At 41.0% G+C, this 13,842-nt stretch overlaps 1 protein-coding gene across 3 annotated transcripts in view; it reads right to left on the reverse strand.

The window, feature by feature from the left end:
- REC114 (REC114 meiotic recombination protein) overlaps positions 1 to 13,551 on the reverse strand; it is a 108,385-nt gene extending 94,834 nt beyond the window's left edge. For 2 of the 3 annotated variants that reach the window (XM_055277860.2, XM_055277859.2), the window contains exon 1: positions 13,371 to 13,551. In XM_055277860.2, the coding sequence (XP_055133835.1) occupies positions 13,371 to 13,529 (159 nt within the window). In that variant the 5' untranslated portion in view covers positions 13,530 to 13,551. The remainder of the gene's footprint in view (positions 1 to 13,370) is intronic. The other variant, XM_055277861.2, reaches the window with a different exon arrangement.
- Between the last annotated feature and the right edge of the window lie 291 nt (positions 13,552 to 13,842).

Here is a 13,842-nt window from a genome sequence, read left to right on the forward strand (position 1 = left end):
ATCTATAAAATGGGTATAATAATATTTGCTTCATAGGGCTCCTGTAAAAAATATACCAAAGCAAATGATAAATAATACCTATCATTTAATAATTATCACATTATCATAAGGAAAATTACCACATCATACATTCAAGCATTTACTGAGCACCTATCATATACTTGGTATTAGGTAGGCACTAGGAATACAAAAGAAAAAAGAACACTGTTGAGAAGATCCAAAATATATCTTATGTTGAATCCACATTTAAAAGTTCATTTCAAGTACAAACTTCACATTCTATTTCTTAATTTCTAAGTAGGGCAATTATTTTAAGTTCCTCCTATAAAAAAGGATTTGTTTTCCCTTTGAAAGGAAAAAAAAAAAATCTAAGAAGTTGTCAGGTTCAACCAATTAGGGCATGTCTGAGAAATCCTTGAAATCTGAAAAACATGGTAAAACTTTAAAAGCAACCTGCAATTAACATCACCTTTCAAATTAGTCTACTTATTAGCAGACTAAATTATATTCAGACATAAAATACATAAAATGGACCAATCTGTTATTATATCTTTTCAGAAAGACTGAGCCAACAGATGTAAGGAACTAACGTTTGCTCATTCCACTTAAATGATGACAGATGGCTTAAATATTAACCCTATTAATAAAACATTTGCATAGTTATTATGAATCTGATTGCCTTACCTCATAATTCTATAAATTCATTTTATCAATTGTACTATATGGCTATCATTTCATTCAAGATATTCTAAACCCCTGCCTCTCGAAGTGTGGTCCTTGAACCAACAGCATCTGTGTCACCTGGGAGCTTGTTAGAACTAGAATCTCATTCCCCATACCAGACCTATTCTGACTGAATCAGAATTTGCATTTTTAACAAAACCCCCAGATGATTTCTATGCACATTAAGGTCTGGGTAGCATAGCTCTAAACCATTGGGTTTTCAGTGTGCATGCGTGTGTTTTACAAAGTTTATTTGCTTCCAAATTGTGTTTATCTCTAGATAGTGTCTTTTAACAAGATTAATTCAATTCAAAGAAGTAAATCAAATCAGTATACATAATGAAGTATATTATTCTATAAAATATGTTAGATATTTTATATATAACATTCTTTCTGTCTCAGAATTGATCTTCCCTCTCAACTAGGACTTCGAGTCTTAGGAGTCTTGTTGTACTATTCATTTTTTCTCTTGAGTTGACATTTTTGTCTCAGCATATAGAACCATTGTGATGAATGTTTTCTCTGTAATTAAACAGCTATAGAGAACAGTACCAGGAGAACAGATTCTCCCATAATCAGAAAAAGTCAAAGAACTCAAAATAGGTTCAACCAAGATTGAATGCGAAAGTTCCCTAAAGAAAAAACAACTAGAATGACTCTATCCTCCACAGTAATGTATTTTTATGCTTTACCTAACCTCTTTTTTTACTGCAGGTACCACATATTTTTAAAATAAAAAATTCACATGAGACTTAGAGAGTACAGTTCTTTAGATGGCTCATCTTTTATTATTATTATTGCACAATAGTCCTAGTGCCCATAAAATAGAACAAATCTTGTTTTCTCTTTCGTTTTTTCCAAAAAAAAAATGACAGACCTAGGCTGAAACTGATCACAGCGGGTAGGATGGTTCGGCACAGATTCAAAGGAAGGTACAAATGTTCAGTTTTCAAAAGCACTGCAAAAGCCAACCTCATCTCTTGTCACTGTAGCTGTGGCTTTATGCCAAACATTTGAAAACTGTTAAAAGCACTGTTCCTTATAAGCAATTATGAAGAGCTTTGCAAAGAGAAGTAAAAAAATTGTAATAACAACCAACTCCTTAGAATGGTCAAATGTCCTGGCCTCTGGGTTGCAGGATAAGAATTTAAGAATTATTCAGCTGCACCCAACACAGATGCTTTAGGAGAAAGGGTTTAAAGTGTGTTATGAGAAGGTATCAAGGAACCTGTGGAGCAGTCTCAAAAATTAAATATGTCATCAAACATTCCCAGCTTTTTATAAGATCCAATTATAGGTCAGTCATCCTTATATTTAACTCTTTCTTCGCCTCATTTTGTATTTCAGCCTATATCATTTCTCAGGATACAGGGTTTCAAAACAGTACAACTAGGAATTTAATGCCTTTTTTATGGTCGTAGATATACTGATTTCAATCTTAAAAGAGTGCCCCTGGCTCTAATATTCTAGAATGTGGTGAATAATTCATTGTGCCCTTTCTCTAATCACATTCACAGCCAAGCCTCTCGGAAGAACTGTCTGTGCACATTGGCTCCACTTCCTCACCTATCAGCCATTCTTTACCCTACTCCTATCTGGCTTCCACTCCCTTCACTCCACTTAAATTTCTCTTGGTAAAGACCATTAAGGACGTTCATGCTGCTGAATGGAATAGATATCCCTTAGTCATCATGTTTCTTCATTTTGCAGCATCATTCAACAAAGTTAATCACTCTTTCCCCTGGAAATAACTCTCTTTAGCACTGATAAACCTTCATTCCCTTGGGTGCTTCTCAACTCTCTGTCCCTTGTCAATCTTTTATTTATTCATTTATTTATTTTTGTTTGTGTTTTATTTTCTTTATCATACTTTAAGTTCTGGGGTACATGTGCAGAATATGCAGGTTTGTTACATAGGTATACACTTGCCATGGTGGTTTGCTGCACCCATCAATCTGTCGTCTACATCAGGTATTTCTCCTAATGCTATCCCTCCCCCAGCCCCCCACTCCCCTACAGGCCCCGGTGTGTGATGCCCCGCGCCCACGTCCATGTGTTCTCATTGTTCAACTCCCACTTATAAGTGAGAACATGTGGTGTTTGGTTTTCTGTTCTTGTGTTAGTTTGCTGAGAATGATGATTTCCAGCTTCATCCATGTCCCTGCAAAGGACATGAACTCATCATTTTTAATGGCTGCATAGTATTCCATGATATATATGTGCCACATTTTCTTTATCCAGTCTATCATTGATGGGCATTTGGGTTGGTTCCAAGTCTTTGCTATTGTGAACAGTGCTGCAATAAACATACATGTGCATGTGTCTTTATAGTACAATGATTTATAATCCTTTGGGTACATACCCAGCAATGGGATTGCTGGGTCAAATGGCATTTCTAGTTCTAGATCCTTGAGGAATTGCCACACTGTCTTCCACAATGGTTGAACTAATTTACACTCCTACCAACAGTGTAAAAGCATTCCTATTTCTCCACATCCTCTCCAGCACCTGTTGTTTCCTGACTTTTTAATGATCACCATTCTAACAGGCATGAGATGGTATCTCATTGTGGTTTTGATTTGCATTTCTCTAATGACCAGTGATGACGAGCTTTTTTTCATATATTTGTTGGCGGCATAAATGTCTTCTTTTGTACATATCCTTCACCCACTTTTTGATGGGGTTAACTTTTTCTTGTAAATTTGTTTAAATTCTTTGTAGATTCTGGATATTAGCCCTCTGTCAGATGGACAGATTGCAAAAATTTTCTCCCATACTGTAGGTTGCCTGTTCACTCTGATGATAGTTTCTTTTGCTGTGCAGAAGCTCTTTAGTTTAATTAGATCCCATTTGTCAATTTTGGCTTTTGTTGCCATTGCTTTTGGTGTTTTAGTCATGAAATCTTTGCCCATGCCTATGTCCTGAATGGTACTGCCTAGGTCTTCTTCTAGGGTTTTCACAGTTTTAGGTCTTACATTTAAGTCTTTAATCCATCTTGAGCTGATTTTTGTATAAGATGTAAGGAAGGGATCCAGATTCAGCTTTCTGCATATGGCTAAGCCAGTTTTCCCAACACCATCTATTAAATAGGGAATCCTTTTCCCATTGCTTGTTTTTGTCAGGCTTGTCAAAGATCAGATGGTTGTAGATGTGTGGTGTTATTTCTGAGGCCTCTGTTCTGTTCCATTGGTCTATATATCTGTTTTGGTACCAGTACCATGCTGTTTTGGTTACTGTAGCCTTGTAGTATAGATTGAAGTCAGGTAGCATGATGCCTCCAGCTTTGTTCTTTTTGTTTAGGATTGTCTTGGCTATGCGGGCTCTTTTTTGGTTCCATATGAACTTTAAAGTAGTTTTTTCCAATTCCGTGAAGAAAGTCCTGGTAGCTTGATGGGGATAGCATTGAATCTGTAAATTACTTTGGGCAGAATGGCCATTTTCATGATATTGATTCTGCCTATCCATGAGCATGGAATGTTTTCCCATTTGTTTTTGTCCTCTCTTATTTCCTTGAGCAGTGGTTTGTAGTTCTCCTTGAAGAGGTCCTTCACATCTCTTGTAAGTTGGATTCCTAGGTATTTTATTCTCTTTGTAGCAATTCTGAATGGGAGTTCACTCATGATTTGGCGCTCTGTTTGTCTGTTATTGGTGTATAGGAATGCTTGTGATTTTTACACACTGATTTTGTATCCTGAGACTTTGCTAAAGTTGCCTATCAGCTTAAGGAGATTTTGGGCTGAGACAATGGGGTTTTCTAAATACACAATCATGTCATCTGCAAACAGAGACAATTTGACTTCCTTTTTTCCTATCCGAATACTCTTTTTTTCTTTCTCTTGCCTGATTGCCCTGGCCAGAACTTCCAATACTATGTTGAATAGGGGTGGTGAAACAGGGCATCCTTGTCTTGTGCCGGTTATCGAAGGGAACGCTTCCAGTTTTTGCCCATTCAGTATGATATTGGCTGTGGGTTTATCATAAATAGCTCTTATTATTTTGAGATGCATTCTATCAATACCTAGTTTATTGAGAGTTTTTAGCATGAAGGGCTGTTGAATTTTGTCGAAGGCCCTTTCTGCATCTATTGAGATAATCGTGGTTTTTGTCATTGGTTCTGTTTATGTGATGGATTACGTTTATTGATTTGTGTACATTGAACCAGACTTGCATGCCAGGGATGAAGCTGACTTGATCGTGGTGGATAAGCTTTTTGATGTACTGCTGAATTTGGTTTGCCAGCATTTTATTGAGGATTTTCACATTAGTGTTCATCAGGGATATTGGCCTGAAATTTTCTTTTTTTTGTTGTGTCTCTGCAGGTTTTGATATCAGGATGATGCTGGCCTTGTAAAATGAGTTAGGGAGGATTCCCTCTTTTTATACTGTTTGGAATAGTTTCACAAGGAATGGTACCAGATCCTCTTTGTACCTCTGGTATAATTCAGCTGTGAATCCGTCTGGTCCTGGACTTTTTTTGGTTGGTAGGCTATTAATTACTGCCTCAATTTCAGAACTTATTATTGGTCTATTCAGGGATTCAACTTCTTCCTGGTTTAGTCTTGGGAGGGTGTATGTGTCCAGGAATTTATTCATTTCTTCTAGATTTTCTAGTTTATTTGCATAGAGGTGTTTATAGTATTCTCTGATGGCAGTTTGCATTTCTGAGGGATCAGTGATGATAGCCCCTTTATCATTTTTTATTGCATCTATTTAATTCTTCTCTTTTTTCTTTTTTATTAGTCTGGCTAGCAGTCTATCTATTTTGTTGATCTTTTCAAAAAACCAGCTCCCAGATTCACTGATTTTTGAAGGGTTTTTCGAGACTCTGTCTCCTTTAGTTCTGCTCTGATCTTAGTTACTTCTCGTCTTCTGCTAGCTTTTGAATTTGTTTGCTCTTGCTTCTCTGGTTCTTTTAATTGTGATGTTAGGGTGCCAACCTTAGATCTTTCCTGCTTTCTCTTGTGGGCATTTAGTGCTATAAATTTCCCTCTACACACTGCTTTAAATGTGTCCCAGAGATTCTGGTACGTTGTGTCTTTGTTTTCATTGCTTTCAAAGAAGATCTTTATTTCTGCCTTCATTTCTTTCTTTACCCAATAGTCACTCAAGAGCAGGTTGTTCAGTTTCCATGTAGTTGAGCGGTTTTGAGTTTCTTAATCCTGAGTTCTAGTTTTATTGCACTGTGGTCTGAGAGACTGTTTGTTATGATTTCTGTTCTTTTGCATTTGCTAAGGAGTGTTTTACTTCCAATTATGTGGTCAATTTTAGAATAAGTGTGATGTGGTGCTGAGAAGAATGTATATTCTGTCGATTTGGGATGGAGAGTTCTGTAGATGTCTATTAGGTTCGCTTGGTCCAGAGCTGAGTTCAAGTCCTGGATATCCTTGTTAATTTTCTGTCTCATCGATCTGTCTAATATTGACAGTGGGGTGTTAAAGTCTCCCACTATTATTGTGTGGGAGTCTAAGTCTCTTTGTAGGTCTCTAAGAACTTGCTTTATGAATCTGGATGCTCCTGTATTGGGTGCATATATATTTAGGATAGTTAGCTCTTCTTGTTGCTTTGATCCCTTTACCATTATGTAATGCCCTTGTCTCTTTTTATCTTTGCTGGTTTAAAGTCTGTTTTATCAGAAACTAGGATTGCAACTCCTGCTTTTTTTTTTTTTTTTTTTTTTTTTTGCTTTCCATTTGCTTGGTAAATATTCCTCCATCCCTTTATTTTGAGCCTATGTGTGTCTTTGCACATGAGATGGGTCTCCTGAATACAGCACACTGATTGGTCTTGATTCTTTATCCAATTTGCCAGTCTGTGTCTTTTAATTGGGGCATTTAGCCCATTTACATTTAAGGTTAATATTGTTATGTGTGAATTTGATCCTGTCTTTATGATGTTAGCTGGTTATTTTGCCTGTTAGTTGATGCAGTTTCTTCATAGCATAGATGGTCTTCACAATTTGGTATGTTTTTGCAGTGGCTGGTACTGGTTCATGTTTAGTGCTTCCTTCAGGAGCTCTTGTAAGGCAGGCCTGGTGGTGAGAAGATCTCTCAGCATTTGCTTGTCTGTAAAGGATTTTATTTCTCCTTTGCTTATGAAGCTTAGTTTGGCTGGATATGAAATTCTGGATTGAAAATTCTTTTCTTTAAGAATATTGAATACTGGCCCTCACTTTCTTCTGGCTTGCAGGGTTTCTGCCAAGAGATCCACTGTTAGTCTGATGTGCTTCGCTTTGTGGGTAACCCAACCTTTCTCTCTGGCTGCCCTTAACATTTTTTCCTTCATTTCAACCTTGGTGTATCTGACGATTATATGTCTTAGGGTTGCTCTTCTCGAGGAGTATCTTTCTGGTGTTCTCTGTATTTCCTGAATTTGTGTTCTCTGTATTTCCTGAATTTGAATGCTGGCCTACCTTGCTAGGTTGGGGAAGTTCTCCTGGATAATATCCTGGAGTGTTTTCCAACTTGGTTCCATTCTTCCCATCACTTTCAGGTACACCAATCAAACATAGATTTGGTCTTTTCACATAGTCCCATGTTTCTTGGAGGCTTTGTTCATTTCTTTTCACTCTTTTTTCTCTAACCTTGTCTTCTCGCTTTATTTCTTTGAATTGATCTTCAATCTCTGATATCCTTTCTTCTGCTTGATCGATTCAGCTATTGATACTTGTGTATGCTTCATGAAGTTCTGGTGCTGTATTTTTCAGCTCCATCAGGTCATTTGTGTTCTTCTCTAAACAGGTTATTCTAGTTAGCAATTCATCTAACCTTTTTTCAAGGTTCTTAGCTTCCTTGCATTGGGTTAGAACATGCTCCTTTAGCTCGGAGGAGTTTGTTATTACCCACCTTCTGAAGCCTGCTTCTGTCAGTTCATCAAACTCATTGTCCGTCCAGTTTCGTTCCCTTGCTTGCAAGGAGCTGTGATCTTTTGGAGGTGAAGAGGTGTTCTGGTTTTTGGAATTTTTCAGCCTTTTTGTGCTGGTTTCTCCTCATCTTCATGGATTTATCTATCTTCGGTCTTTGATGTTGGTGACCTTCTGATGGGGTCTCTGAGTGGACACCCTTTTTGTTGATGTTGATACTATTCCTTTCTGTTTGTTTGTTTTCCTTCTAACAGTCAGGCCCCTCTTCTGCAGGTCTGCTGGAGTTTGCTGGAGGTCCACTCCAGACCCTGTTTGCCTGGGTATCACCAGCGGAGGCTGCAGAACAGGCTGCTGCCTGTTCCTTACTCTGGAAGGTTTGTCCCAGAGGGGCACCCACCAGATGCCAGCCACAGCTCTCCCATATGAGGTGTCTGTCGGCCCCTACTGGGAGGTGTCTCCCAGTCAGGAGACACAAGGGTCAGGGACCCACTTTAGGAGGCAGTCTGTCCCTTATCAGAGCTCAAACACTGTGCTGGGAGATCCACTGCTCTCTTCACAGCTGTCAGGCAGGGACATTTAAGTCTGCTGAAGCTGTGCCCACAGCCACCCCTTCCCCCAGGTGCTCTGTCCCAGGGAGATGTGGGTTTTATCTATAAGTCCCTGACTGGGCTGCTGCCTTTTTTTCAGAGATGCCCTCCCCAAAGAGGAGGAATGTAGAGAGGCAGTCTGGCTGCAGCAGCCTTGCTGAGCTGTCGTGGGCTCCACCCAGTTCAAACTTCCTGGTGACTTTGTTTACACTGTGAGGGTAAAACCGCCTACTCAAGCCTCAGCAATGGTGGATGCCCTTCCCCCCACCAAGATAGAGCATCCCAGGTCAACCTCAGACTGCTGTGCTAGCAGTGAGAATTTCAAGCCAGTGGATCTTAACTTGCTGGGCTCTGTGGGGGTGGGACCCACTGAGCCAGACCACTTGGCTCCCTGGCTTCAGTGCCCTTTCCAGGGGAGTGAACAGTTCTGTCTCACTGGCATTCCAGTAGCCACTGGGGTACGAAAAAAAAAACTCCTGCAGCTAGCTCGGTGTCTGCCCAAATGGCCACCCAGTTTTGTGCTTGAAACCCAGGGCCCTTGGTGGCGTAGGCATGAGAAGGAATCTCCTGGTCTGCTGATTGCGAAGACCATGGGAAAAGAGCAGTATCTGTGCACTATTCCTCCCAGTACAGACTCTCGCGGCTTCCCTTGGCCTGGGGGAGGGAGATCCCCTGACCCCCTGTGCTTCCCAGGTGAGGCGATGCCCCACCCTGCTTCAGCTCACCCTCCATGGGCTGCACCCACTGTCCAACCAGTCCCAATGAGACGAACCAGGTACCTCAGTTGGAAATGCAGAAATCATCCGCCTTCTGTGTTGATCTTGCTGGGAGCTGCAGATAGGAGCTGTTCCTATTTGGCTATCTTGTTGTGTTTTCCTATTTATTTATTTATTTTGAGATGGAGTCTCACTCTGTTGCCCAGGGTGGAGTGCAGTGGCACAATCTTGGCTCACTGCAACCTCTGTCTCCTAGGTTCAAGGGATTCTCCTGCCTCAGCCTCCCAAGTAGCCTCAGGTTTCACCATGTTGGCCAGTCTGGTCTGAACTCCTGACCTCAAGTGATCCACCCATCTTGGCCTCCCAAAGTGCTGGGATTACAGGGATGAGCCACTGTGCCAGGCCTCTTGTCAATCTTCTTTGGGGCTCTGTCCCCTCTACCCAACTTACAAATGTTGGATTGCCTTTAAGCTTGGTCCCGAATCTCACCTAATCCCATGACTATAAATATGACCTTTATGCTGATGACTCACACCTTTATATCTCCAGCCAGATCTTCCTTCTGAGTCTAGACCAATATACCCAACCACCTATTCAATATCTCCACCTGGATGCTTCACAATCTTAGGAAATTCAATACATCCAAAACTGAAATCTTGGATTTTTCCCTCACTGTTCCTCCTCCAGTGTTTCCCATTCTTCAACCATCTACTCAGTTGCTTCTGCTAGAAACCCAGAAGTCCTTTACTCTCGCCACTCATATACAATCAATCACCAAGTCTTTTCATTTTGGTCTCCAAAATATATTCCCAATATCCCTATCTCTACTGCCACGCCCTGAGTCTAAGCCATCATCATCTCTTGCCTATAACACTGCAATAGCATTCTAAATGATCTTTCTGAATCCACTCATATTCCCCTCCAATTCCATCTTCACACCACAGCCAGAGTGATCTTTCAAAGATGAAAATGCCTCTGCTTAAAACTGTTCAGTGGCTTCCCACTGGATTTATAATAATGTTCACAAGGCACCTGCCTACCTCTTCAGACAGGCTTATCTCAAGCTACCATTTCCCTTATTCTCTAAGCATCAGATTTGCTAGCCTTCTCACTATACATTACATGGTGAGGTTTTTTTCAGATATGTTGTGGCCTCTGTACATGTTGTGGGATTTTTTTTTTTTTTTTTGAGACAGAGTCTTGCTCTGTCACTCAGGTTGGAGTGCAGTGCCATGATCTCAACCCACTGCAACCTCAGCCTCCCAGGTTTAAGCAATTCTCCCACCCCAGCCTCCTGAGTAGCTGGGACTACAGGCGGCACCACTACACCTGGCTAATTTTTGCATTTTTAGTAGAGACGGGGTTTTGCCATGTTGGCCAGGCTGGTCTCAAACTCCTGACCTCGGGTGATCCGCCCGCCTCAGCCTCCCAAAGTGCTGGGATTACAGGCATGAGCCACCACACCCAGCTACCTGGGACCTTTATTCTCTTTAATTCTTCTTCTATCTACTGCTGCCCAAAATACACAAACATGTATGCATGTGTGCACACATGTGATGTACATGTATGTGTATAATCCAAAATCCCAGGTTCCTCATCCAATAGTCAAACCAGACAAAAGGGAACTGAATGACTGGCAACCCATGGTGTTAAAGCATACCACTAGAACAAAATGATAATAAGAGCAAACCCCTAACTTAACATATACTAGGCACTATTTTAGGTGATTGATATGTATTAGCTTATGCAATGGTCAAAATAATCCTATGAAGTAAGTACAGGCACACTTCCCTTTACTGCACTTTGCTTTATTGCACTTCACAGATATTACATTTTTTACACATTGAAGGTTTGTGGCAACCCCACATCAATCAAGTCTCTCAGTGCCATTTTTCTAACAGCATGTGTTCACTTCATGTCTCTGTATCACATTTTGGTAATTTTCACAATATTTCAAGCTTTTTCATTATTATTATTATTATATCTGATGGTGATTTGTGATCAGTGATCTCTGATGTTACTATTGTAATTGTTCTGGAGTGCCACAAACCATGCCCATAGAAGACAGTGAACTTAATCAATAAATGATATGTAGAGTCCAACTGCTCCATCCACTAGCCTTCGCTCTGTCTCTCTCCCTCTCCTTGGTCCTCACTATTCTGAGACACAACAATATTGAAATCCAGCCGATTAATAACCCTACAATGGCCTCAAAGTGTTAAGGTGAAAGGAAAAATCACACATCTCTCGTTTTAAATCAAAAGCTAGAAATGATTAAGCTTAGTGAGGAAGGCATGTTGAAAGCCAAAATAGGTCAAAAGCTAGACCTCTTACACCAGTTAGCAAGGTTGTAAAGGCAAAGGAAAAGTTCTTAAAGGAAATTAAAAATGCTATTCCAGTGAACACAGGAATGATAAGTGGAACAGCCTTATTGCTGAAATGGAAAAATTTGTAATGGTCTGCATAGAAGATCAAACCAGTTACAACATTCCCTTAAGCCAAAGCCTGATCCGATTTTTTAACTATTCAAAACAGCCTTTTTTTAGAAGAAGAGGCCATCTAGGACGTTCATAGCTAAAGAGGAGAAGTCAATGCCTGGCTTCAAAGCTTCAAAGGGCAGGCTGACTCTTGCATTAGGGGCTAATCCCACTGGTGACTCTAAATTGAAGCCAATGCTCATTTACCATTCTGAAAGTCCTAGGGCCCTTAGGAACTGTACTAAATCTACTCTGCCTGTGCTCTATAAATAGAACAACAAAGCCTGGATGATAGCACACTTGTTTATGGCATGGTTTACTGAATATTTTAAGCTCACTGTTGAGACCAACTCCTCAGAAAAAAAGATTCCCGTCAAAATATTACTGTTCATTGACAAGGCACCTGGTTACCCAAGAGCTTGGATAGAGATGTACAAAGAGATGAATGTTGTTTTCATGCCTGCTAACACAACATTCATTCTGCAGCCCATGATCAAGGAGTAATTGTCAGCTTTCAAGTCTTATTATTTAACAAATACATTTTATAAGGCTATAGCTTCTGTAGATAGTGATTCCTCTGACGGAGCTGGGCAGTTAATTGAAAACATCTGAAAAGGATTCACCATTCTAGATACCATTAAGAACATTTGTGATTCATGGGAGGAGGTCAACATATCAACATTAACAGGAATTTGGAAGAAGTTGATTCCAACCCTCACGGATGACTTTTGAGGTGTTCAAGATTTCAATGGAGGATGGAACTGCAGATGTGTAGAAAGGGCAAGAGAACTAGAATTGGAAGTGAAGCCTGAAGATGGGACTGAATTGCTAAAATCTTACGATAAAACTTGAAGAGATGAGGAGTTGCTTTTTATGGATGAGCAAAGAAAGTGGTTTCCTAAGATGGCATCTACTCCTGGTGAAGATGCTGTGAACATTGCTGAAACGACAGCAAAGTATTTAGAATATCACATAAACTTAGTTGATAAAGCAGCAGCAAAATTTGAGAGGATTAACTTCAATTTTGAAAGAAGTTCTACTGTGGGTAAAAATGCCATTAAACAGCATTGCATGCTACACAGCAATCTTTCCTGAAAGTTAGAGGTAATCCATGTGACAAACTGCATTGTTGTCTTATTTTAAGAAATTGCCACAGCAACCCCAACCTTGGGAAACCACCACTCTGATCAGACAGCAGCCACCAGCATGAAGCAAGACCCTCCAGCAGCAAAAAGACTGACCTGCTGAAGGCTCAGGTGAGTGCTGGCATTTTTTAGCAATAAAGTATCCTCGAATCAAGGTGTGTACATTGTTCTTTTAGACATAATTCTTTTAGACAAGTTAATAGACTACAATATAGTGCAAACATAGGTTTTATATGCACTGAGAAGCCAAAAAGTTCGTAACTTGCTTTATTGTGATGGTCTGGAACCGAATCCCAATATTTCTGAGGGCCTGTACCATTATATTATTATCTCTATTTTAAGACAAAGTAAATAAGGTACAGAGAGGTTAAGAAAACTGAAGCAAGGTCACAGAAATTCACTGGCAACACGAGGATTCAAATTTAGTCCTGTGTGAATGCTTGGTTATGGGATGACTCAGTTGTCCCTTCTGTAATTAGTTATTTGGTTAAATAGTGTATCCTCCACTAAAAACATCAATAAGGGTGGGGAGCGTTTATATCTTGCTCACTGCTCCATCCCTAGCACCCTGAATAGAGTCTAGCACATACTTGACGCTCAATAAATACACATTGAATATATGAATGTTTACTACTCCCCTGCATAATTATGTTGAGACTGTAAAGGGTTCCAACCATGTCTCCTACTGCTATGTATGTATTTCCTATCTTAGTTGTCGGCCTGTCCATTCCCCAACATGCCTGGCAGTCGTCACTCGGTGTCCCCTCGGCATCGCTTTCGGGGCACTGGCCCCGTGTATATGTGGAGCCTCCTCTCCTGAGGGCTGTGGGCACCTCAGGGATATTTCTGCCTTCGGGCCTCACCTTCCATGTCGGGCAGGGGGCTGTCCCAGCTTCCAGGCACGGCCCAGGTGGGTCTCTGGTGTTTGAGGGTATGCAGCGGGCGTACCGCTGCAGAGGCCACTCTGTCGCTTCTCCTCCGGTAAGCCCGAGGCTCAAGGGCACTTTTCCTGCCTCCGCCATGTCCTGCCTCACCACACGCACTGCGGGCGGGGACCTGCCAATCCGGCATCGAACCAATCAGTAAGCGGAGCGCTGCAGGGCCCACCCTCCTGTTCAGCGGAAGCCAATGGGCAGGCTCTGAAGATTCCTGCCTAGGGCATTTCCGGGCTTCGGGGTCTCTCTTGACCTTGGGCACTGAGATGGTCGCTTCTACATTGAAGGGCTGTTGTGACCCTTATTAGTGGAAGTTGATGTCGTGCTTGCACAGCATTCGGGCCCACACCTTCCCTCAGGCAGCCCATGTCAACTTCTGCAGCTCTGAGTCTGAGAAGTT

This window comes from Symphalangus syndactylus, chromosome 5 (genome assembly GCF_028878055.3).
Source record: "Symphalangus syndactylus isolate Jambi chromosome 5, NHGRI_mSymSyn1-v2.1_pri, whole genome shotgun sequence".
NCBI classification, from domain to species: Eukaryota; Metazoa; Chordata; class Mammalia; order Primates; family Hylobatidae; genus Symphalangus; species Symphalangus syndactylus.